Raw genomic sequence first — 27,122 nt, 5'->3', positions numbered from 1 at the left:
TGTAATAAACTTTTAAATTTTAGAGTAGTTTTAGATTTATGAGAGAAAAAGATTGAAGTTATTTGAAAAAGTCATTTCACAGGTTAGAAAGAGGGTGAAGTTGTTAGAGAAGAAAGAACAGGTGAAGCTTTAGAGGCAAATAAAAAGTATAGAGTAGATATGTGGTTCCCATGCCCAGATATTTTGACTTGTTTTTTGGCGTGGAGGACATTTAAAAATGCTCTAGGTAATCCTAGTATGCAGCTAGGATAGAGAAAGGGAAGGTGAGAAGCAGTTTAGTGATTAATAGCTTTTAAAAATTTAATTTCATTGAGGAAAAATTGGAGTAGGAAGCTTAACTAATTGGAATGACCGTATGGCATTGACAAGGATCCTTGATGAAACTAGAATACTCACGTTTTTAGTGAAGAATCTCCGGAATTAAATGATTTTTTTCCCCAGTACTCAGCAATTGAGGAGCAAGAGTATCCTCTGTAGGGACTAAGCTGTTTGCTTTATTCTGTGAAGTAGACTAGGCAAATATTCTGACTATGCTAACAAGAGTATATTTGAAATGTGTAAATGTGAGTTAGAAGTTGGATAGGGCATCAGAGAAGCCATGGGACAGTTGATCAACTAGGTGTAACACAGTTAAGCTAGATTTTCTTTCTTTCTTTTCTAATTGGTGCTTAGTCACTTTACATGTTGTGTTCGTTTCTGCTGTACAGCACAGTGAATCAGCTGTACATGTATATACCACAGAGCACGCGTAGTTTGCTGTGCTAGACAGTCAGCTCATTAGTTATCTGTTTTATGGATTTTCATATGAGGTTTTGTGTGAAAGGGGGATGGAGTTGAAAATTAGGAGGTTGGAAAGGGTTGATTTAATAAATAAGTAAATTGCTGATGTATAGTGTAGATGATTGTTGATGTAATAGAGAAGCTTTAGGAGTAATAAGGCTGGGCTAGTGTAATAATTTGTATACTATAAACATGCATGTCGAAATAACTCAGGATTTTAATGGAACTGGAGGGGAAAAACGGTAACTGAGCTGAAAGAGGGGGATGCCTTTGAGTTGTGTTGGATGAGGATGATAGATTTATAGAATACTGCAAATTTAAAAGGAGAATTTGTTAAATAATTCTGATCGAACAGCGGTTTGAGATCTGCTGTCATTGAGCCAAGAGATTACCAACTGTGGCCTATATGGACAGAGTGCATCAGAGAGATCTCAAGGGGACAACTAAGATGAAAAGATAAGGAGGGGTTTCAAGGAAAAAATTTCAAGAACAAGTATTCAGATTATATTTTGTATTATAAATTAAGCCTCAAAGGGAGTTGTAGATTCATGGAGAAAGGCACCCGTCAACAGCAATGTTTAGTTTTGTTTTTTTTTTTTAATTTAAAAAGTACATGAATTGAATTCTCCGGGGTACTTCTGCGTGTCAGTGTAATTTGGGACCATCTTGTGATACTGCTGTAATTTTTTTATAATCCATAGAATTATTGAAATGTTAATAACTATAATTTTAAAAGATTAGTGCTTTTCCTTTGTGAGACTTCTCTGCTTTTTTTGTTTTCTTTAAGAAAAAGTGAAATTTTCTTCTAGAGCTAACACACTGAGATTCTCCAGTTGCTTTTCTTTGCTGAAAGGGTGGTGAATGAGCTATTGGCCTCCTCGTAAGCCCTCTTAGCAAATCACTCTGCTCTTCTTTCACACAGTCAGTTTATTCACAAATCTCAGAATTCAATTCTCACCTTCCTCAGTGGGAACATCAACCTCCTTGGCCAAATAAAGTTGTTAATTAAGACTACTCAGTACAATTCTCACCTCCCATAAGTGTTAACTCCAAACTTCCTTTATCAGATTGTACTATGAGGAATATTCTTCGTAATTGCTAAATCTTTTAGATGTATTCTACCACACAGTTACTCATCTTTTCCAGAATTCACTAAAAATTCTAAGAACAAAATATCTTCTTCCAAGGTTATTACTATGGTCCAGTAGAGGTAAGGAAAAACATCCTGGTGTTGGAAAATCAAAAAGTACATATGGAATCAGTCTGGGTGCACATATCATCAAAGGCTGGTAATACTAGAAATTAATATATTGTTGAATGTCAAATAAAAGAAGATATAATTAGTAATTGCAAAGACATTTTAAAGACGAGGGAGAATAAATTATTGCATTGATAGATATTAACTGGTTAATGTCTTTCCTTCTCTAAATAAATAAAATTATTATTTACTATGTATAAATTATTTGGGTAGTCCTAGGTTAAGTCGTCTATGTATGTAATATCTCTTGGCATTCTCACTGCTCTACATGGTAAGAGTTAAAAAAAAAAAATCATTTCTTTAGATGAGCCTATCTAGGCTGAGAGGTTATACAGTTTTCCCAAAGTCACAGAGCTAATACCTGTCAGGGTTGGGATTTGTGACTCCTGAGCTAGTAAATTTAATGCTTTCCTTAAGTGTACATATTCATCATTGCTTTTATCCTGTGAACTGTAATTTGCATTTGGCTTTTGCATTCCCAACTAAGATTATTAGTCTTTTAGGGCAGGGATCCATCAGCCAGCATTTCTTAAACTCTTTAGATCATGAAAAGCTTTCATTCAGGTTAGCATTTCAAACAAGGGCAGGTGAGTTGAAGCTAGCTAGCCCACATCATGTGAAATAGTTCATCAGCCTTTTGTTTCACTATGGTGAAGTCACATCTCTTAGGAAATTCTATTCTAAGGGCAGCGCATAAGGTGAGAACTGTGTTTATCAATAGATAAAATCACCTTTTGCATCACTTAATGCACTTGTAAGTGCTTTCTAAATGCCTTTGGGTCTGCAACCCTTGTTTCTTCTAGTCCTTAGATAATATTTCTCTATGGCCTTAATTCTTAGGTTTTTCAAATATGCCTGGCTACCTGGACAAAGTATTTCACTTTCTCAGAGACTATCAAACTCTCATGCCATTCACACATATTTTGCCTGGCTTGTCTAATACGTGAGGACTGTTTCAGACTTGATTGAATCCGTAGCAGTTTAATATAAATGACGTTCTAGGGTTATTGTTGAGCTCTGTCTAGTTTATTTTTTAATGTCTAAGGCATATGATATAACTTCATTGTACTAAATTTCTTCCTAGGTGTCTCTTCCCCAGGTTGGCTAATTCTGACTATTTTACAATAAATAGATGAATGTTTTCATGAACTTTGATTATCTGTGTGACATTGTAGCATTCTCTGAGCTCTATTTTCTGTATTATTTGTATATAAAGCCCAGTTTTAGTCATCCATCTTATAATTTGAAAGCTACAGAAAGTCGAAACAGTAGTATTAATACAAAGGCACCAGTCTACCCTTTCCTAAGATTCATAATTTTAATATTTTGTCACATTTGATTTTGCTCATCGACTTAAAGGAAGACACACAGGAGTTTTATGATTTTAAGTTTTATACCCTGGGAGATAGCCACTCAATTCTGAGAAGCTGCTCTGAAAAGATAGGGGAGGAGCCAGTAAATGTATGTTTTAGCTGAGAAATGCATGCAGTGAGGCACACCGTTTGGTAAAAGATTACTGCTCATCCCGAAGAACAGATATCTCGAGTTAATGATTTAGTGCTTTTCTGCTTCTGGGAAGATTCAAGAATCAGGTCATTGAAATTCTTCCTGAATTTCAGTGGTCTGACTACCTAAGGGCCTGTTTATCCAAAGCACAGGGCTCCTGGGCATTTTTCATCCTGAATTCTTCTCCGTGGTAGTGTCAGTGGGTGACTGCTGTGGTTACAGTTTAACTCTTGTAGAACAGGGTGATGAGAGATGTTCTTTGTGTTTCTCTGTTCAGTCTTTTAAGTATAAGTAAAAAATCAGTCAGTCAGTTCAGTCAGTCAGTCAGTTCACTCGCTCAGTCATGTCCAACTCTTTGTGACCCCATGGACTGTAGCATACCAGGCTTCCCTGTCCATCACCAACTCCCAGAGCCTACTCAAACTCATGTCCATTGTTTCGATGATGACATCCAGCCATTTCATCCTCTGTTATCCCCTTCTCCTCCTGCCTTCAATCTTTCCCAGCATCAGGGTCTTTTCAAATGAGTCCAATCATCGCATCAGGTGGCCAAAGTATTGGAGTTTCAGCTTCAGCATGGTCCTTCCAATGAATATTCAGAACTGATTGCCTTTAGGATGGGCAGGTTGTATCTCCTTGCAGTCCAAGGGACTATCAAGAGTCTTCTCCAACACCACAGTTCAAAAACATCAATTCTTCAGCACTCAGCTGTCATAGTCCAACTCTCACATCCATGCATGACCACTGGAAAAACCATAGCCTTGACTAGATGGACCTTTGTTGACAAAGTAATGTCTCTACTTTTTTAATACACTGTCTAGGTTGGTCAGCTTTTCTTCCATGGAGCAAGCATCTTTTAGTTTCATGGTTGCAGTCACAATCTGCAATGATTTTGGAGTCCAAGAAAATAAAGTCTGTCACTGTTTCCATTGTTTCCCCAACTATTTGCCATGAAGTGATGGGACCAGATGCCATGATCTTAGTTTTCTGAATGTGGAGTTTTAACCCAACTTCTTCACATTCCTTTCACTTTCATCAAGAGGCTCTTTAGTCTGCCGTAAGCATGGTGTCATCTGCATATCTGAGATTATTGATATTTTTCCTGGCAGTCTTGATTCCAGCTTGTGCTTCATCCAGCCTTGCATTTTGCATTGATGTACTCTGCATATAAGTTAAATAATCAGGGTGATAGTATACAGCCTTGACATTCTCCTTTCCCAGTTTGGAACCAGTCTGTTGTTCCATGTCCAGTTCTAACTGTTGCTTCTTGACCTGTGTACAGATATCTCAGGAGGCAAGTCAGGTGGTGTGGTGTTCCCATCTCTTTCAGAATTTTCCACATTTTGTTGTGATACACACAGTCAAAGGTTTTGGCATAGTCAGTAAAGCAAAAGTAGATGGCTTTCTGGAATGCTCTCGCTTATTCAATGATCCAGTGGATGTTGACAGTTTGATCTCTGGTTCCTCTGCCGTTTCTAAATCCAGCTTGAACATCTGGAAGTTCATGGTTCATGTGCTGTTGAAGCCTGGCTTGGAGAATTTTGAGCATTACTTTGCTAGCGTGTGAGATGAGTGCGATTGTGTGGACCTTCAATGCCAAACATTCTTTGGCATTGCCTTTCTTTGGGATTGGAGTGAAAACTGGCCTTTTCCAGTCCTGTGGCCACTGCTGAGTTTTCCAGATTTTGCTGGCATATTGAATGCAGCATGTTGGGCTGCATATTGCTGGCTTATTGGGCTTCCCTGATAGCTGAGTTGGTAAAGAATCCACCTGCAGTGCAGGAGACCGTGGTTCGATTTCTGGGTCAAGAAGATCCACTGGAGAAGGGAAAGGCTTCCCACTCCAATATTCTGGCCTGGAGAATTCCACGGGGTTGCAAAGAGGCGGACACGACTGAGCGACTTTCACCTTTCACTTTCACTTTGAAAGCACTTTCACAGTATCATCTGATTTGAAATAGCTCAATTGGAATTCCATCACCTTCACTAACTTTGTTCGTAGTGATGCTTCCTAAGGCCCACTTGACTTTGCATTCCAGGATGTCTGGCTCTAGGTGAGTGTTCACACCATTGTGGTTATCTGGGTCATGAAGATTTTTTTTTTCCCCTATAGTTCTGTGTATTCATGCCACCTCTTCTTAGTATCTTCTGCTTCTGTTAGGTCCATACCATTCTGTCCTTTATTGTGCTCATCTTTGCATGAAATGTTCCCTTGGTGTCTCTAATTTTCTTGAAGAGATCTCTAGTCCTTTCCCATTCTATTGTTTCCCTCTATTTCTTTGCATTGATCTCTGAGGAAGGCTTTCTTATTGCTCCTTGCTTTTCTTTGGAACTCTGCATTCAAATGGGCATGTCTTTTTTTTTTCTCTCTTTCCTTTGCCTTTCGCTTCTCTTCTTTTCTCAGCCATTTGTAAGGCCTCCTCAGACAACCATTTTGCTTCTTTCCATTTCTTTTACTTGGGGATGGTCTTGATTACTGCCCCCTGTACATTGCTAGGGCTTCCCTGGTAGGTCAGACGGTAAAGCCTCTGCCTACAATGCAGGAGATCCTGGTTCGATCCCTGGGTTGGGAAGATCCCCTGGAGAAGAAAATGGCAACCTACTCCAGTACTCTTGCCTGGAAAATCCCACGGACCAAGGAGCCTGGTGGGCTACAGTCCATGGGCTCCTAAAGAGTCGGACAGGACTGTACACTGTCAGGAACCTCTGTCCATAGTTCTTCAGGCATTCTTCCTCCCTGCCTTTGGGTGGGGAGGGGCCTGTATGCAGCTGGCTAGCTCTCCTTTGGTGTTTGCTCAATCCTTTGTTCTGTGAGTGGGCCAGGCTGAGCATTAGGTTGTTATGCTAGAGCCTTTGGCCGGAAAGTTCTCTTTTCCGCAGTTGTGGTTAGGCATGAATTCCCCCACATACCCCGCTGTGGATGGGTTTCCTACTGTGTGAAAACTTCTCATTCACGACTCCCTGCCTAGGATAGGTTTCTATCCCTAACTCTTTTGTCTCTCTTTTTGTCTTTTATATTTTGTCCTGCCTCCTTTAGAAGAGAATGGGCTGCCTTTTTTGGGTGCCTGGTGTCCTCCACCAGTGTTCAGAAGTTGTTTTGTGGAAGTTGCTCAGCATTCAAATGATTTTTGATGAATTTGTGAGGGAGAAAGTGATCTCCCCGTCCTATTCTGCCATCTTGAAGCAGATGGGTCATGTACCAGCAAATATAGACATCATGAAATATCACCACTAAATATTTAAGTTTGCATATTTTAATATGACATTCTTACATAATCAGAATAACATCATTTTTAAATGAGTTGACATTAGTTCAATAATACAGTCTGCTTTTTCTTTTTTTTTTTTAAGGAATTCAGACAACTTGCCTTGTATATTGTTTCATGATCTGGATTTACTTGTTTCCTCGTGATTAAACTCAGTGACTAATTTTTACACAAGTACTATAGCAATTATCTGTGTACTTCTTACTGCATTGTATCAGGAGGCATATAATGTTCACTTCAATTCAGTCACTCAGTCATGTCTGACTCTTTGCAACCCCATGGACTGCAGCACACCACGCCTCCCTGTCCATCCCTGACTCTCGGAGCTTGCTGACTCATTTCCATTGAGTTGGTGATACCATCCAACCATCTCATCCTCTGTCGTCTCCTCCTCCTGTCTTCAGTCTTTCCCAGCATCAGTGTCTTCTCCAGTGAGTCAGTTCTTCACATCAGGTGGCCAAAAGTATTGGAGTTTCAGCTTCAGCATCAGTCCTTCTGATGAACACTCAGGACTGATCTCCTTTAGGATGGACTGGTTCTGTCTCCTTGCAATCCAAGGGACTCTCAAGAGTCTTCTCCAACATCACAGTTCAAAAGCATCAATTCTTCGATGCTCAGCTTCCTTTATAGTCTAACTCTCACATCCATACATGACTGCTGGAAAAACGATAGCTTTCACTAGATATAATGTTAGTTCTTTTAGATACCAAAGGTGAAATCGATTACTTGATCACAGTGGGGATCCCTGCATCTTTCTGTTGTACAAGTATATCCTTCCCTGGTAATAAGTGTTAGCAGGAGGTGAATAGGTTAAGAGGGGAGAATACTTAAAAATTATGTAACTATCCTATTTCTTGGTACTTTACTCAGCGATCGTAACATCCATTGATAATCTCTGCCTGAATTTGGTGTTTCATTGATTATTGTGAATGGTGATTTTGAACATTCTGTCTTTGCATCTGCGTTAATTGGTTAGTATTTGTCTATAAAGGAGAGCTCTTCCTTCCTCCATTTTCCCCTTGGAGTATCTCTACTCAAAGATTCTTGTTTATTCACTAACCCATTACTGTGATTATTCTTCTTCACTCTTCAAGTTGCCCTAAATTTCCAATGGAAACCAACTCCCATGTCATTGAATGCCTCTGTTAGTCTTTGCTTTCTGGCTCAGTAAAATATTCTAAGCCTACATTATACTTATTCGTGGAACTGAAAGAAGCATTTTTTTTTTTTTTTGAGGAGTCCTTCCTCCTTTTGTTGGAAACAGTGTTTAGAAAGCAACACCTGGGTAAGTTACACTCTTTCCTGTTGAGATAGTATCATTGTTTTCAGATCTTTTTAATAGAGCTAAGATGTGTGTACATATGTGTGTGTATGTATGTGTCATATAAATTAATAAAGACATAACTTACGACTTTAGTTGGATATCTCCTCTTCCAAGCTAATACTGTAGGGTTTTTCCTGTATTTTCCTCATTCTAAGTTTTATCTGCTTTCTACAAATTGAAACCCTGGATCCCACCAATATTATGTATTTGGTCATTTGGTCTCTCGTTACGTATTTATAAAATAGTTGGAGAATTTCAACGCCAGTATGATCTCTGAAAACAAATTATGGACTGGAGTCTCTGTGCCGTTCCTTTCTTTTACCTACATTATGTGTCAGTTTTCTTAGCATACACCCTTTAAGCTTTCTTGTATGTTTGTGTTACCATTTTTCTTGAGAACAAAAATTCTACTGACATAAACTGAGTTGTATGTGCATGTTATATACAGTTTAGTATCTCTTACGTTCATATACATTTTTGATGTAAGATATGTGTTGGAATCATATATTCATGTTAGAATAGTTTTCTAAGGAAAAAATAGATGCACAGAAAACATAGTGTAATGGACACAACATCTTTATCATAGAAGTAGTGAACTGTACAGAGCCAGTTACAAAATGGTAGTGAATCTTCAGCCCTTCAGAGGCATTGGGTCTATTTAATATATTTCCATATATTAAGTAGTATCCTGAATACGTGTGGCACAACCAGAGGGAAGTCACTGTTGAAATCTTTGTGCAGCATGTTGTTTACCAACTTTTCTCTCTTCAGGATACCAGGACCATAAGTAGTGGGTGGTTCTGCTCACCCCAGATCTCTCTCTCTATATATTATCATCTGTAGAGATTAACTGGGGCTTCCCTGATAGCTCAATTGGTAAGAATCCACCTGTAGTGCGGGAGACCCTGGTTTGATTCCTGGGTTGGGAAGATCTGCTGACGAAGGGATAGGCTACCAACTCCAGTATTCTTGGGCTTCCCTTGTGGCTCAGCAGGTAAAGAATCCACCTGCAATGTGGAAGACCTGGGTTGGGAAGATCCCCTGGAGAAGGGAAAGGCTACCCACTCCAGTATTAATTTGATGTTTTATGAAGACATACTCTGATGTATCTATGCAATATGTAAGTAGCTGTTGTTCAGCCACTGAAGTCATGTCCAACTCTTTTTGAACCCATGGACTGCAGCACACCAGGCTTCCCTGTCCTTCACTGTCTTCCAGAGTTTGCTCAAACTCATGTCCATTGAGTCGGTGATGCTATCGAACCATTTCATCCTTTGCTGCCTCTTCCCCTTTTGAATTAAATCTTTATAATTTTATAATTCAATCTTTATAATTCATCATAAACATATAACTGTAAAAAACATACATTGGGATTTTGATATCTGTTACTTTATAGGAAATTTGATTAACCTTAAAAAGAGAAACCATGTTTCTTTAAAAATCCCTTCAAGGGATAAAAAGATAAAATATACATTCATTATGGGAGCTGTGTTAGTATATACGACTATAGATGAGCTAATAATACTTGATGATAATACAAAATGTTATAGCATTTGGGTTAAGTGATTTTTTTTCTTGTTTTCATAATAAAAGATTGGAAAGATTTCATAGAAGAGCTTTATCAGACCTGTGCCCTGCAGTTGCTGTGTAAGCCTTTCTGGATGCTTGGCCACAACTTGACTGCCCTCTTCAGGCTGCATGTGAATGGATTAGAAATGTTTACAATGTACCCTCCATTCATGGTGTTGCATCTCTGATGTTCCTATGAACTATTAAAAAAGAAAATACTTTTTAGCTAACAGTGTTGGAAAAGTGCTTATTTAAGTGTTTGGAGCATTTTCAGTTTTCAGCTTTCAGTTTCAGGAAACAGTGAAGTTGGTAGGATTCTCATAAGTACTAGTGATGGCTTTGCTCATTAGAATAAGCTGACACAAGTCTTTGCAAGAAGCCAGTGACTTCCTTTGTCATTAGTTAGGCTTAAGCGTGAAGAAGTTGGAAAATGGAGGGATAAGAGGTAATGGAGTTAAGTTTAGAGAACAGGGTTTATGTTATTGGACATATGTTAATATTTGCACATTCCTTCTACCAAGTCTTATATTGTAAATAGATATTATCAACGTTGAAATATGTATTTCTTAGGCTTATTGAATTACTTTTCATGACAGACATATCTGGTTTCTAGTCCTATTGCTACTAAATTATATTCAACAGAAGAAAGCCCTGTTTATCTTGTCAGTATTAAATTTTCACTAAGTATTGTATTTGTGTTGAAAAAAATGTAATTTTCTCAGCTCCCCTGGAATTCTTTATTCCAGCCAGATGGATTCCTAACTAAAAGCAAAATGTGTAGAAAATTTTGCTGGTTGTTTCGGCATGTTAGATGCTAAAGGAGTATGTGTACGAAACAGGTCATATCTTCATTTATATACTATTTTAATAGCCTCGTAGATTTTCCCAACTAGACCATTATAGTAACATTCAAGGTGGTTTAAAAACATTTATTTTCTCCTCCTATAATACATTATGCCCTCTCCTGCCAATTACAGCTTTCTTAATCAACATTTTACATAATGAACTTCTTTCAAAACACTCAGTAGCTGTTCACTATTTACAGAGTAAAGTTAAGATCTTGTGTATCTTTCTCTTGGAAGAGAGGTATCAGTTTCTTCTTTCCTATTTTCTGACATGAAACTTATATTCTATTATTTAACTACATAATACACATTTCAGACTGGGTAGTGTTTGTTTATACTCTTCTCTTACCTTGATATCCTCTTCCTGTCCTTCCTTGCTTACTATTTAGCCCTTCCATTCTTTCTTGAATATTTTCACATTCACACTTTTGTATAGCACCTGCAGTCTGCAGTTTTTTTTAAGTATATGTATCTCGTTTGTATGTTTGTGTGTGTCTTTTCTATTCTCTAACAAGCATCTTAGAGGTGGAGACTGTGATGTATCTTTTATTATTTGCATAACATATGAAAACACTGAATACATATTATTGATGATTAAGATGTACATTCTGTATTGCATGTGAAATTGATATTAGATGATATGATATTAGATGCTTTAGTCATTATAATCTTTCAAGTCAAGACCACTATTCCTTTAACAAATAGCATGTATTTGTGATGGTATATGGTGTAAGGTATTTCTTTTTTTCATCCTAAAGTACAGTGAAGCAGATTGATCTTGAAAGGGACATTGATCTGTGACATTAATCTGACTAAGCAGGCTTTTAGTCAGACTCTCCAGATTTCACAATCTCTAATTTAGACTTACTTAGGGTGTGTGGGGTTGTATGTGTATTGTGTATATACACAGACTCTTTAGGAAACTATATTATTCATCATCAAACCTTAAATGCCTGTTTTGGACTAGGTCTTAGCCACCGAAGAATCCATGCATAAACAGAAAATGCATAAACAGAACAACATGTACATAAATAGTGCTGCACGGTAGCTGAGAAACCGTCGAGATTTGAAGGGGGGCATTTTGGAGCAAGCTTTCTGAAAGAACGGAGGACATTTTAAGCAAAGGATTTAATACTTTAAATCTTAAAGAATGAACACGGGGTGTCATACAACGGAGAGACCCTTTGAATGTGTGGTATGTTCATATGGACATAGATTGCAGATGTAAATTGTGGAGACGTTGTGTTCTATTCTGCCCAGGGTCTTCGTTATGTAGGCAGTTATCTAGGACTTTGGAGCAGAGGATAGAACCCACGGTTGATTATTGGAAATTAAACTGAGAATGTGGACAGTGTGGAAACAGAGTTTGACGGCGAAATGAATCCATCTTCTTTGGCTTCTCAGTACCACTTATCACATCTTCTTGTTTTAGTTTTTTCAGAGTATTTCTGATTATCTGACATTTTGTGTGTACTTGGATGAGGCATCTTTTTTTCATGGAATGTGTTATTCTTGAGGTCAGGGCCCTTCCATGTATTATCCAGTCCTTCATTACCTGACACATGTGGGCACCGAAATATATTTGTGGACTGAATGAGTGTATACCTAATAGAATCTAATAGGTCTGTGGTAGGTTATCACATGATGAGGGAAAAGTTCAAGATTATTCTAGTCATATCATCCCTTAAGATCCTATACACAGATGTTGAATACTAACATTTGATTGTTCTCTTCCTGTTTTTCAAAATGAAGCATTTTCATTTCTTAGAATATCATCATTGTAAGAATGTCAGTTTTTGAAGATTTACCATTTCCCTGTTTTGCTTTAAAATTTAAAATGTGTTTTTGTGAAAATGTTCCTTTGTGTAAAAATAACCTGTTTTCTTAATTGTAATGCCATCCTTTTAATGATTTATGTATTTTTTTTTTAATGGGAGCACTGTTCTCTTAAGGTTTATCAGTCTGCAGAAATGTTCAGTGAATCATCAGTGCCAATTCACTGTATGATGTTACTATACATATTTTCTTTGAAAATAATTGGTGAATTTGTTATTGTTTCATTGCTCTGTCATGTCTGACTCTTTGCAACCCCATGGACTGCAGCCCACCAGGCTCCTCTGTCCATGGGATCCTCTAGGCAAGAAAACTGGAGTGAGTTGCCATTTCCTTCTCCAGGGGATCTTCCTGACCCAGGGATCGAATCCTCGTCTTCTGCATTGGTAGGGGGCTTCTTTACCACTTAGCCTCTGGGGAAGCCCCCGATATTATATTCCATATGACAAAAATCATATCACATTTTAGAGCTCATATTCGTCCTAACTCTGTTTTCATTTAGGATTGGAAGAGAAGCTGTGAGGTAGTATTTGTTTAAACAGCATGTTCTCATTTATATCACAGCTTCAGTTCATCAGCATCTTAAATTCTTTCTCTAGTGTCTCATGCCTGCTACTCCTGCTCCCTGAGATGTTCTTTCTTGAGCTCTTTGCAGCGATGGATTTTTCTCTTCCTTGGAATTTGAACATTAATGTCCCTTCATCTGAGAAGCTTTTTATGACCGTGTCATCTAAGTAGATCTTCCATTGTTTTCTGTAATACAATTCTGTGTAATTTTTCTCTCAGTATATATTTTAGCTTGGAATGATTTTCTCTCATTTGGTTGGTTGTTTATTATATGTCTCCTCAGTAAAACCTCAGCTCCATGAAAGCAGACCTTGGAACCTTGGAGATTAGCTCACTTTTTGCTATTAGGTGCTCATGTTAAATGTTACTTAAGCACCAAAGCTTTACAAGCTTCTACTTCGTTGAACAGATTCAAAATATATATAATACAGCTTTCTGCCTGCTGAGCATAATGCAGTTTCAGGCTGATGTTTACAGTGGTAGATATTTTGGACTATTTTACCATAAAACGTGCCCGTAAGGTCTTTATGCTAAATGATCTCAGATAGGTCTTTATGCTAAATGACCGAAGATAAAAGCTTTGTTTGTTTTTTAGCTCTCTTAAATAGATATATTTCAATCATAGCAATATTATGTGGCTCCTTGTTACTGGGCCTAGACTACCCCTAGCCCTTGCATTCACTTGTTTGCACAGTTAGCCATAGGCCATCTGTTATTCCTTTATTTTTTCTTTCTTTTTTCTTTTAATCTCTAAAGGTTACTTTTGTATATTTCATACAGTACACCTAGTCTTTACATTTCTGGCTCTAACAAGTGAGGATTTAACTCATCTCACCTCTTGTTATTTTTATAGCTTTTTCTTTTACTATTATAAAAGTAAATAGCATCCTTCTATTACTTATTCATAAGTGATATCTCTTGATTCCATAAGTTGCAGGTTAGCAAGTACAACCTCTCCTCCCCTCTTACCCACCAAATCCTGTTACCTCTATCTCTATATTGTCATCGTTAATAGCACTGTCATCATTGATAGGCCATCATTATGTCTGTCTGTAGGTTGACTTATTGTTTCCACATAAATAACATCAGTTGCAAAGTAGTAGGTTTTTATTATGGTTCCTTTTCTACAGTGTCGTGCTGTTGCTTATAACTCTACTTCTGTGTAAAATAAAATGTTCAAAATAATTAATTTTTCCCATCACCTATTAATCTAGATAATGATAAATTTTAATTTTCTTCTTACTTAGACCTTGCCTTTTATATTCATTTTGTTGTCATTATTCTTACTGTTGTGGGACCAAATATGTCTCCCTACAGTCTTTGATATCGTCCAACGCTTTCTAATTATAATGGTTGCTTAGAATGTATTCTCTTCTTCATCTTGAGGTCCAATTAAATTCCTGTTCTGATTTGTATTTCACAGCTTTGTAGTCGGATTGCAGCTTTCTTACACATCTGCCTTTCCTCCTGCACCATATCCTGCCTAGTCCTTTTTTTTTTTTTTTTCCTTACAGTTCCTTTATTATATTCTCAGGTTTTCTCATTTTTTCCATTCCTACTACCTTTCTATTAATTATATCTTAAGGTACTTTCACATGACTTACCTTTCTTCACATGACTTATATTTCTTCAAACATGTTTATTTCAGACTTCATCAGTTGTTTGGCTTGATGTAATTCTAGATGGAAAACAGCACACCCTCAAAACTCTACAGGCGTGTTCTGCAGGCACCGAGCGCTGCTGATAGCCGGTCCAGTCCCCGTCTCACTGTTTGCCCTTGTTAAATACTTTTCTCTTCAGAAAGTTTTTAGGACCTTCTTTTTATCCATAACATTCTAAAGTATCACAACATGTTGGTCTTATTCCACTTATTCAGAATCTGGCAAGTAATTTAATTTGAATACTTAGTCCCTTTAATTGTATTATGTTTCCAGAAATACTTCCTTTGTCTCTTCTCTTTCTGGAGTTCTTTCTGTTTGAAAGTTGGATTTATTGGATTAAATATCTAGGTCCCTTTCTCCTTCCTGCCCCCAATAGAGTCTACCTGTGTCCTTTTTGTTCTGTGAATTTTATTTAACTCCGTATTTAATTTGAGAAATCATACTTCCTCTTTAAAGTGCTCTCTCAGTTTATTTGCTCTTTTTTATATGGCATTGCTATTTTTTTATGACTACTGTTGGGAAAAGCAGTCAACCATGGGCTGTGATCATCCCGCCTGTTCTTGCTGGGCACGCCAAGAAAGCAAAGGATTGTGTGTGCAGTGACAAGCCTTAAGGAGTGGCGTTATGTCTTTCCCCAAAGCACGGAGTTGGTCATCATGTACTAGAAAAACAGTAGTCCCCAAACTCGGTAGCACAGTCCTGTAACCCAGTCAGCTGTGTGTGTGGACATCCAGGAAGGGCCTTTTGTGTCATCCCGTGAACTTGGGGGCACAGGGATACAAACAAGAAGAATAAAGTCCTCTAGGTCTCTGACCCTGAGTCTTGTGGCTTCTGCCAGCACCCGAGACAGTAACAGGCTGGCTTGTTGGCAAGACGAAACCTCCAACCCAGCAGCTTTGTGCTTCTTATCCAGTATTTTCCTAGGTTCTTCTGCACTGCTGTCTTCTTGGAGATTGTAATTTCGTCCATCAAAACTTTTCCACTAGCCTTACGTTTTCCAGATATTCCTTGAAATCTCTTTATCTGCTGCTGACTCCTTTCCAAGTTTTTTTGTGATTGTAGGATTAGACCTTTTTCTATCTATACTTCTTTGGGGGAGGGACTCACCCTATCTCCTGTGAAGAGTCAACTACATGGAAGAAGCTCCCTCTCCTTTTTTTAAGTTTTAGCAATCACTGTTGCTTCATTTTCCATGACTGTGCGTACATCCTTTTGCAACCAGCCTTTCCTTATTTCTCCTCCATGTCTACGTCAAAAAATAGAGCTTCTGTATCTGGCGTATCAACAAAATGTCCAATACAAATGAATTCAAAATAAGAGTAAATATGCTCTTAGAGGAGGGCTTGTTTGTGGCATTTGGTTTAGCTACTCAAATCTTTGCTTACTTTTAGGTGCAAACGTAAATGCATTTTTCGATAGATAGAATACATAAAGGTGGAGCATAACTGATATTTACAGTTTTAAAACATATCCATGATGTTTATTTCTCTGTTAAAGTGAATTGCAAAATTCTTAAAAACGGCTCTGTGCTTTTTACAAAAAATCATTAGAAAATTTAAGTTATATATATGTAGGAAGTGGCACAAAATGATTTTATCCCCTAGAACAAGAGTTGTCATGCTTCTTATACAAAGGGCCAGGATGAGCTTTTTGCCCTCAACTTTCTACTAGAACTCCTCAACTCTGCCCTTATGTAGCTTAGTAGCAGCCGCAGCAATAAGTAAATGAATCAGTGTGTCTGTGTTGCAGGAAACCTTTATTCATGAATGATAAAAATTTGAATTTTAGATAATTTTTATGTGTCATGGGATGTTCTTTTTTTTTTTTCCCCACAGCCATTTAAAATATAAAATCTACTCTTAGCTTGTAGTCCTTACTAAAGCCAGGGTAACTCTTGCCCCAGAATTCCTGTTTTATTAATAGCTTTGTTGACGTTTGAATACTGATAATGTTTCCACTCTGTGCCATTATCCTTATCAGACTAGCTAACGAAGAATATCAAATACTGGCTAACTCCTGGCGCTATTCATCTGCCTTTTGTAACAAACTCTTCTTCAGTAAAGTGGACTATGATGAGGGAACAGACATTTTTCAACAGGTAAGAGAGTTATATTTTGTTTCAATAGCGTATTTATCGGAGTTGGTTATGGTTGATAACGTCTTTGTGTGCCAGGTAAAAACACAGTTCAGTGATTCCAATGAGTAGTTACTAAATTCTGTGGTATGATGAAGATAATATTAAGTGTAATTATTTTAATCAGTACAGGTTTTGCCATTAGTGAATAAACACATTTTAGCTTTTCCATCATAGAGGAAATATGTTTTTTTTTCCCATCATACAGTGGCAGTTTATATGCTGCTGCTAAGTCGCTTCAGTCATGTCTGACTCTGTGCGACCCATTAACTTTATTTTGATATTTAATTGTATGTGCTTTGGGTGGTATTTTGCATAAATTTGTGAAATTTTGTATAAGATTCAAGGTAAGTTTTACATGGGGCTTCCCTGGTAGCTTGATGGTAAAGAATCTACCAGCAATATAGGAGACAAATATTCAGTCCCTAGGTCAGGAAGATGCACTGGAGGATGAGTGGCAACTCACTCCAGTATTTTTGCCTGGAGAATCCCATGGACAGAAGGGCCTGGTGGGCTACAATCCATAGGGTTGCAAAAGAGTCGGGTATGACTTAGCAACTGAATAGCAACAATGAAGTTTTACTTAACCTTTAAGCTGTTTTAGGGGGATAAAAGGTCTTTAAGCGGGGGTGAGTGCGAGTGAAAGTCGCTGTCATGTCCAACTCTTTGCGACCCCATGGACCATACAGTCCGTGGAATTCTCCAGGCCAGAATCCTGGAGTGGGTAGCCGTTCCCTCCTCCAGGGGATCTTCCCAACCCAGGGATCAAACCCAGGTCTCCTGCATTGAAGGTGGATTTTTTACCAGCTGAGCCACAAGGGAAGCCCTTTAAGAGGATTAATTAAGGTTAAATGATGTCATAAGGATGAAACTAGAAATCAGCAAAGAAGAATGAATTATCAGTCTGAAAGCAAGCAAGCAAAAATATTCACTAATGGTCCACTTAAAATTAGCTTGAGTCTAAATGCTTTTCCATGACCTGGTAAAGAACTGGGTCAGACAGTGTAAGAAAAAAAAAAGGGACAAGGATACCCAAACTAATCCATGCTGGGTACTGCAATGAGTTGTACATTTGAAAGGCATGATCAAGTACTGATAAACACAAAAAGTTAATAACTGTAGGTTAACAGCAGGGGTCAGGGGGCCAGACAGTTGAGCTCAGATTTTGTCTACATATTTTATCATCTCCATATATTAACTTTGTATTCTTGGACAAGGGACGTAACCTCTCTATACCTTAATGTCTTCATGTACGAAACAAATAAAAATGATATATTTCTCTGTGATTGTTGTGAAGCTAAATGAAAGAAAACACATGAACCACTTAGAAGTGTCCCTGGAATATAAAGACTCAATGTTAGCAGTGATGATGATATAATCTTGACAAATTTCAATAGGACTGGAATCCTTATAAGAAGTAGGACATGAGTCCTTTTGGATTAGCATCTCGTCCTTATGACATCATTTAAGGGGGGAGTTCAGTTCAGTTTCTCAGTCATGTCCGACTCTTTGCGACCCCATGAATCGCAGCATGCCAGGCCACCCTGTCCATCACCAACTCCCGGAGTTCACTCAGACTCATGTCCATCGAGTCAGTGATGCCATCCAGCCATCTCATCCTCTGTCGTCCCCTTCTCCTCCTGCCCCCAATCCCTCCCAGCATCAGAGTCTTTTCCAGTGAGTCAGCTCTTCGCATCAAAGTATTGGAGTTTCAGCTTTAGCATCAGTCCTTCCAGTGAACACCAGGGACTGATCTCCTTTAGGATGGACTGGTTGGGTCTCCTTGCAGTCCAAGGGGCTCTCAAGAGTCTTCTCCAACACCACAGTTCAAAAGCATCAATTCTTCGGCACTCAGCTTGCTTCACAATCCAACTCTCACATCCATACATGACCACTGGAAAACCATAGCCTTGACTAGATGGACCTTTGTTGGCAAAGTAACGTCTCTGCTTTTGAATATGCTCTCTAGGTTGGTCATAACTTTCCTTCCAAGGAGTAAAGCGTCTTTTAATTTCATGGCTGCAATCACCATCTGCAGTGATTTTGGAGCCCCCCAAAATAAAGTCTGACACTGTTTCCACTGTTTCCCCATCTATTTCCCATGAAGTGATGGGACCAGATGCCATGATCTTAGTTTTCTGAATGTTGAGCTTTAAGAGGGGTATATAAGGTTAAATGATGTCATGTAGAAATTTGATAGTCCTGGGCTTGTTAGGGACTTGTTCAGAAAGTAAACTATATGTGACTCCTGTGTGATGGCTGAGGCTAAGTGTCTGACAACAGACCAGCAAGTCAGTGATGTGTTAGAGGGAGCTGTGCACTAGCAGTCATGTTGGCTGTAACTGTCTCATGTGCACCTATCAGGAAAACGCACATGAACAAAGTGTGGAGTGGGAGAAAGGAATTGGTGACTGTGTTTTTGTTCAATTTAGTAAACATTACTAAATGTCCATAACATGTACGCCCCCGCTGGTACTGCTGTATCTTTACCTTGAACCGTGATCTAATGTTTGTTGTTACTTGAATTTTTTTATTTTTATTGTTGGGGAATGTTGAACTGTATATTGGAAGCCAGGGCCAAAAAGCTCCTTGCCTTTCATTTGAATCATTTTTCATAATTCTTGGGCAGCAAGAATTTAATCTGTATCTGTGCTTTGCAGTTTACTCCCCAATGCAAATTAACCTCATGTTTTTTTTTAGGTTGTTATTAATAAACACCATTTATACTAGGGTGGTGTATATTCAATATACTTTTCAAATGAAGCTTGCCTTTAGAAAATAATTAATGAGATGTAACCATTTTAAGACAGTTGAAATAACAGAGGAGGTGAACAGAAAAAGTTTTTAAAATTAATAGAGAAGTCAATGTACTCAAAATTATTTACATAATATATTTATATCTTTCATCAAATGCCAACCTTTTTCTTTAACAACTGCTTAAGAACTGAAAATCATCCGTGTACCCCCAAACTACAGTAGTTCTATTTTGCACTTTGAATCATTTCATTCTTTAGTTGTAGAATTCTAGAAAATAAAGAAGGAAATGAGCAATGAAATAGATGGATATAGCTGAGAATATGAATGATGTATGTGAAATGTTAAGGTTCAGTGAACTTGGCCTAATTCATAAGTTCTTTTCTATTCAGCAGTATATCAAGATGAATAAAAACAGTAGTTAAGCTCTGGAAATCCCCTTGGATTTTTCATAATAAATGCTGTCTTTCCAAAATTCATGCAGGAAAAAAAGTTGGGATATTAGATTTAGTCTTTTTATCTCATGTTTTACAGCTCAACATTAACTCCGCTCCTACGTTCATGCATTTTCCTCCAAAAGGCAGACCCAAGAGAGCTGATACTTTTGACCTTCAAAGAATTGGATTTGGCGCTGAACAACTAGCAAAGTGGATTGCTGACAGAACGGATGTTCATGTATGTTTTTATTCCTCACAGTTTTAATAATAGGCTAATTAGCTTGGTTTGGTGTAACATTATAATAAGGCCACAGGATTTTTTTCATTTTCTCCTGCTTTAGGAAAACTGCATATGATAGCTGTAAGCTGAACTTTGAGTTAGGTGAATTTAAATGGTTTTTAGAATAATGGTTTTTAAAATATCAATGAACCATTAAAGAATACATGTTAGGCACAAAGTAATTTCTGAGGCTAAAAAATATACTGAATATTGCTCAGTGGTCTTAATAATCAAAGATACTCTAATTAAAAAAACAGGTGTATAATTTTTATCTATCCTTTGGGCAAATAACAATAGGATAATACCCACTTTTCATGAGCCATATGAGAAAATGTCACTGACATATGCTGTTCTTAGGACTATAAATTCTAACAGTATAATTCTTGCCTTCCTTCCCTTCTCCCCCAACCATTAACTATGGGGGAAAAAATTTACACATTTTAATAGAAGAAAATCACTCAGGAATCAGATATCTAAAAATGAGAATTGAATTAAATGTGTACAGTCTAGACAAACAGTGGTGTGCAACATTATTTGACATAGAAAGAAGCTCAAAGGATAACAAGTGAAAAAGTAGGATAGAAAAACAGTATTTATAGTTGATTTAGAAAAGCAAAATATTACTGAGATATGTACAATGTTGATGATAGTTAATGTCTTTGTGGAGGGCTATGGCTATTTTGTTCCTTAATGTCACTAGAAGTTTTTACAGTGAGCAATTCTAACCAGCTATTTAAAAATTACATTTCCCTTAGATATAATACAGGGATATTAATTTTGTGTAAGCATATTTCTCATTTGAGATAGATGTCTCTCATACTATCATTGTACATAAAATAATATAGGTATTAATGATATTTTGGTGACTACCTCTTTTTTGGTGGAAATATTTAGGCAGATATTCAGTTCTACAATGTATCATTTGTTTGGTACAAAATATTAAATGTAACATTGGAAAGTACTACTAGTTCTTTATAAGAAATACTCAGTTTTAATCAGAAATAATTCTAACCTATTTGTCACACTTATATGTTGTTGACAGATCCACATTTGTAAAAAGAAAATACATATTTGGAAGTAATTTCAAACTTTAAGTAGTTCCACAAATGAAAAAAGTCTAGTCTCAATGTATACCCTATATCAGGATTCACATACTCTTAACTTTTTATGGCTTTTGCTTTGGCATTCTTACTCTCTTACCATCCCTCACCCTGTCTACACATATACTTACATACCCACACACATTTTTTTCTGAATCCTTTTAAGGTGAATTGTCTTTCCTAAGAAATACAGGACCGTACAGTTATTGTGTTCACAGACGCACATTAATATATTGAGCTTCTGTACATAGTCTAGTTTTGTCAGTTGACCTACCCTGTCCTTCCTAAATCGTAAGCTCCCTATGTGGAGACATTTAGGATCATGCAGATATCCTACTCCTCATCAAAATTTTGTCAGTATTTAGTATCCATTGATGACTCTTCCTTGATCCAGATTTCATCATGCTGGTTGCAGAATGATGATGTTCCAGTTCTAGCACTTTGTCCATATTTCAGATTGATCCTTGGCATTTTACTGTAAGCAAGAGTTCTCCTCTCCTCTTTGTATTTCATTCATTCATTGGTACACAATCTTATATTGTTTTTTCCCTCCAGTGATTGTTAGTACTATGCTTAAATATTTTGGTACCAAAATTGTTCTAAATATAATTAGTGGGAGCCCCTTCATGCTGGCTTCTTTGTTCTTGTAAAGTATCTCACCTTGTAAAGTAAGTCGGGGAAATAGGAATCCTCATATACCACTTGTGGGAATGCAAAATAGTGCAACCACTTTGGTAAACAGTTTGACAGTTCTTCAAACCATTAAGCATAGTTTCTATGTGACCCAGAAATTCTACTCCTAGGTATACATATGTAAGAGAAAAGAAAACATACACTACACAAAAACTTGTGCAAAATGTTTACAGCAGCATTATTCATAAGAGCCATAAGGTGCAAACAACGCAAATATCCAACTGATTATTTGGCTAATGGATAAGCAAAGTGTGATATCCACACAAGGAAATACTAGCCATGAAAAGGAATGAAGCAGCGGCACATTTTACAACAAGGGTGAGCCTTGAGAAGGTCATACTGAGTGAAAGAAGCCAGTTACAAAAGACTACTGTTATATGAAATTGCAGAATAAATGTATGGAGTCAGAAAGTAGATTGATTGGTGGTTGCTTAAGGCTGCAGGGTGAGAGGAATAAGGGAGTGGATGCCAAAAGGGAATGGGATTTCCTTTTGAAGTGATTCAAATGTTCTGATACTGACTGTGGTGATGGCTGCACCTATCTGAATATGCTTAAAAAAATATATCACTGGATTGTACACTTTCAGTGGGTGGATTGTATGGTATATGGATTAAAGCTCAGTAAAGTTGTTTAAAAGAAAATGTCTTAAAAAATTCCAATTTGAAATAATACAAGTAGTAGTCCCTCCATCTCACCTCTCCTTTTTACCAGATGATCCCGTGTTCGGGATCATCATGATTATCTGGTTCAGCTCTGGGTTGAATGTAAGTAGGTTTTGCATATATTTAACTGTATTCACCTAAAAGCACCAGAAGAGCACGTTTTGTTACATAGCCATGATGCTTTAGGGCATATATTTTTGACTCATAAAGAACAAAAGGAATGTTAGTGCCTGGTATGAAAAGTAAGGTGGTACCTTTCTGAATTACATGTGTTAAAGATCAGAAGGACGAGAATATCAGAGGAAAAAATGAATATTTTTCTTGAACTTTAAAACATTTTCATTGTGTTGTTGCAGATTCGTGTCTTCAGGCCTCCCAACTACTCTGGCACCATTGCTTTGGCTTTGTTGGTGTCACTTGTGGGTGGTTTGCTCTATTTAAGAAGGAACAACTTGGAGTTCATCTATAACAAGACTGGTTGGGCCATGGTGTCTCTGGTATGTTAACACATTTACCCTATTTCTTTGGGTAATGGTCCAAGTTGTGTAATATTAACAAAGTGATCCAGATTATAACTGTAATGAAAATCGAGTCTGGATGAGAAGAATTAACTTTTAGGACTTAGGTGATGTAACTTAAGTTCACCATTAATGTAGCTTGTGCTCTCTTCCTTCAGTTTTCACAACTAAAATGTAATGTCTTTCCATGTGTACTTGGCATATTACGAGTGCTAGATAAATGTATGGTAATACATTTAGAAATACACTAGGGATTTGTGTATTTTTACTAATTACACTAAAAATACTTACAGACTGTTAGAGTCTGAAGCACTTGGAAATGTACTCATTCAGCTATTTTTTCCCCAGCAACTCTTTTCTTTTGTCTCTACTATGTGCCTGATAATTATTAGGTACCAGAGATAAGACAGGTAAGACATAAACCCCACCTGATCGTAATTCATCACAGGGATACTAATCAAACTAATCAAGAGATAAATCATGTAACATTCTGCATGCTGTGATGGAAGTAAGCACACAGGATTAGAGGATTACATACTATATAGGAAGGACACCTAATCTTGAGTACTGAAAAGTCATTATAGGCTTCCTAGAGTGTGTGACATCATTTATGTTTTTTAGGTTAAGAGTATCTTAAGATCTCTAGCAAGTATCTTAGTAATGATGCCTACAGTCATCTGCTCTTCATCATTTTACTTGTGGTCTTGGTCAAAGCATAAGAATGGAGAAAGAAATACAGGGAATAAAAAACTGTAAAGAAAGAGATGTTACTATTTACTTAATTTGTGATTTGCCTATATGACTGTCTACATGAAAATTTTATCACAATTTACAGAGTAAAATAAAATTAATACTAGAGTTGAACAGTTCTGAATTCAAGGTCTCCAATAATCATTAGGATTTTTACACAGTAAACAATTTAGATGATTAAAATCTCTTTCCCAAAGGAAGAAGAAAATAATGATACTTAAAAGTAACAAAAGATGTATAAAACATTTATAAACAATATAAAACATGAAGCTATTTAATATGTATATGTATACATATATATATTTACAGCTAAATGTCAGTTTGTTGGTTTTACCTTCGTGCAGTAGCCCTCCATCCTTCTATTTTTCAGCAAACAGTGGTGTTTATGATACAGTAGGACAGACTGATAAGTGAGCATCCCAGTCAACTCACCTTAAAGCACCCATCATGTGCAATAATAGCTAATGTCTTGAAATTCAAGCAGATCCTCTATGGCTTTGTGGTAGACAGAGAAATAAGATTTTGAGGTTTGGATTTTTTTAGCGTAAGGAAGATTTTTCAAGGAAAGTTTCTTAATATTTTCTCAGTTTTTGATAACTGAGTTAAAGAGATTTATTAGTTATACTCCAATTACTGTAACTGGATCCAGTGGGTGATCTCAGTCACCGTGGTCATTAAGTTTGAAAGTGTTTTGGACGTTGCTTAGTCTGGTTTTCAGGGTGCTTCATTCAGTTAAGCCACCCACTGTCTTGGTGAAAAAAAAATACACCCCTTCTTTCAAAGTGTTATTGGAAGGTTAAAATTCCTTTAGTATTTCAGCATTATTATACCAAATTTTGTCACTGTTTCAGTCTCCTGAAAAACTAAGTCTGCTTCTGATGTAACCATGTGCCTGAAGTAGACCCAGATGATACACCTGCATACACTATTCTCCCTTCTCAAGAGGAGGTGGCCTCCCTGGCAGCTCAGTCAGTAAAGGGTCCGCCTGCAATGCGGGAGACCCAGGTTCGGTCTCTGGGTTGGGAAGATCTCCCGGAGAAGGAAATGGCAACCCACTCCAGTATTCTTGCCTGGAGAATTCCATGGATGAGCCTGGTGGGCTACAGTCCATGGGGTCACAAAAGAGTCGGATACAACTAAGTGACTAACTTTCACTCCTCAAGAAGAGACGTAGAGTTATTACTGTAAGTAATAATGGACATTACAGCACCTCTTCCTTCTTTGGGGGTTATGTTTCTTATGCTTATTCTTTATAATGACTATGAAAAGGAATTTCTATTATCATCATTTTACAGACAAGGAAACATTCAGTAAACTCAATTTGCAGAACCTCACACCTGGGATAGGATTCTGTGTACATCTAACTTAAGACTTGGTACTTCTCACAGTGCTGTGCTGTGCTTAGTTGCTCAGTCATGTCCGACTCTTTGCGACCCCATGGACTGTACCCTGCCAGGCTCATCTGTCCATAGGAATTCTCCAGGCAAGAATACTGGAGTAGGCTGCCATGCCCTCCTCCAGGGGATCTTCCTGACCCAGGAATCCAACCAGGGTCTTCTGCATTGCAGGCGGATTCTTTACCAGTTGAGCTACCAACGAAGCCCTTTCACACAGTGTTGGGTTCTCTAAATCTGGCATGTGCCTCATATGCTGGATGTTTAATCCAGTGGATGCAGTGAGTCATTACAACTCTAAATAAATGTCTAAGAACATTTATATGACAACCAAATGTTAGTACTTAAATGGTCAATTCTCTCACGCCCTCTGCCACATCATACAGATTTTTTTCCTTTGAATCCTTGAAAGCTAATGAGCTTGGCATAACAGAAGATGCTCTAACATTCATAGACACATACTTGAGAAGGAAATCTTGGCAGGTATGTCTACTCCCCAATGGCAGCCTTTCAGAAGCCATAACAGGCTGCAGAAAACAGACATGTTTTCAAACAATATGCTGGAAAACTCTGAATATAAAATGTTGAATTAAACAGATTTGTCTTTTTTTTAATTTTTCCTCATCTGCTGATGGCTTATGAAGCTTAAACAGTGAGGGCAGAAATAATTTAAATCTCCGTTACCATTTTCTGTCACCATTACCACCACCAAACTTGATTCTTTTTAATGAAAAACTATTTTACATGAAAAACTGGATTTGCCCAATTCCAGTCCTTTTAAATCCAATTTTTGGGATATCCTTACAAAGTTAAGAGGCCATCCAAAATACTGAATCATTTACTCAAATTGCTAGACATTTGTTTATTTAAAACAACCAATATCTGGTTCTTCTTTGGAAATGATATATTTTGAAATAATTCTTGGCAAAATACTGTTATCTGATTTGCAGAAATGCTGAAATCCTTGGCTTGCACAGTAAAATGAAGTTCTTAAAAAAAGTAGTGAACTCTGTACAACAGCACAGCGTTTTTGTAATGTAAAAACTGTATGCACAAGGAAAATAATGAAAAAACAGTTTGGTGGAGAATTTCTATGGACATGCTCACTTCATAGTAAAGAACAACTATACATACAGGTCGGAGAAGGCGATGGCACCCCACTCCAGTGCTCTTGCCTGGAAAATCCCATGGACGGAGGAGCCTGGTGGGCTGCAGTCCATGGGGTCGCGAAGAGTCGGACACGACTGAGCAACTTCATTTTCACTTTTCTGTGTTGGAGAAGGAAATGGCAACCCACTCCAGTGTTCTTGCCTGGAGAATCCCAGGGACAGGGGAGCCTGGTGGGCTGCTGTCTCTGGGGTCACACAGAGTCAGACACGACTGAAGTGACTTAGCAGCTGAAGCAGCAGCATACATACAAGTAGCAGTTGTGTCTTACCTTTGAACAGATGCCAGAGTACCTCTGAGTCCTTAGTTCTGAGCGGACTGTATTCTAGGGCTGGTAAATTTTTTTTTTCTCTTTTTCATTATTATTTCATATTATTGTATATGAGTCATGGGATTAAGAATCAAGTATATGCTGGGAAGAGAAATCTATTAATAGTGCTTTAAGGTATAAGATAGAGACAAAGCTTGCAATTTCCTGGCATAGAGGAAGTAATATATGCAAATGTTGAAACATACATAGATATTATAGCTTCCTGGTTTTGAGCTTTAAAGAAAAAAATAGGTGAAGGAATAGTCATAAGTTGTTCTTGGTCTCATGCTTCCTAGGGGGAAAAATGCTTGTT

General features: G+C 37.5%; 1 protein-coding gene across 10 annotated transcripts in view; it reads left to right on the top strand.

The window, feature by feature from the left end:
- The window catches only part of TUSC3 (tumor suppressor candidate 3), a 218,864-nt gene that overhangs the window by 92,335 nt on the left and 99,407 nt on the right, over positions 1-27,122 (top strand). For all 10 annotated transcript variants that reach the window (XR_009734035.1, XR_009734036.1, XM_061404343.1 and 7 more), the window contains exons 3-5: positions 16,590-16,707; positions 20,032-20,172; positions 23,027-23,167. Coding sequence is in view for 8 of the 10 variants with exons in the window: in XM_061404343.1 (XP_061260327.1) it covers positions 16,590-16,707; positions 20,032-20,172; positions 23,027-23,167 (400 nt within the window). In the remaining 2 variants the exon portion in view is untranslated. The remainder of the gene's footprint in view (positions 1-16,589; positions 16,708-20,031; positions 20,173-23,026; positions 23,168-27,122) is intronic.

This window comes from Bos javanicus, chromosome 27 (genome assembly GCF_032452875.1).
Source record: "Bos javanicus breed banteng chromosome 27, ARS-OSU_banteng_1.0, whole genome shotgun sequence".
Classification (NCBI taxonomy): Eukaryota; Metazoa; Chordata; class Mammalia; order Artiodactyla; family Bovidae; genus Bos; species Bos javanicus.
The sequence above is the reverse complement of the archived record's forward strand: the minus strand, read 5'-3'. Positions and strand labels throughout refer to the sequence as shown.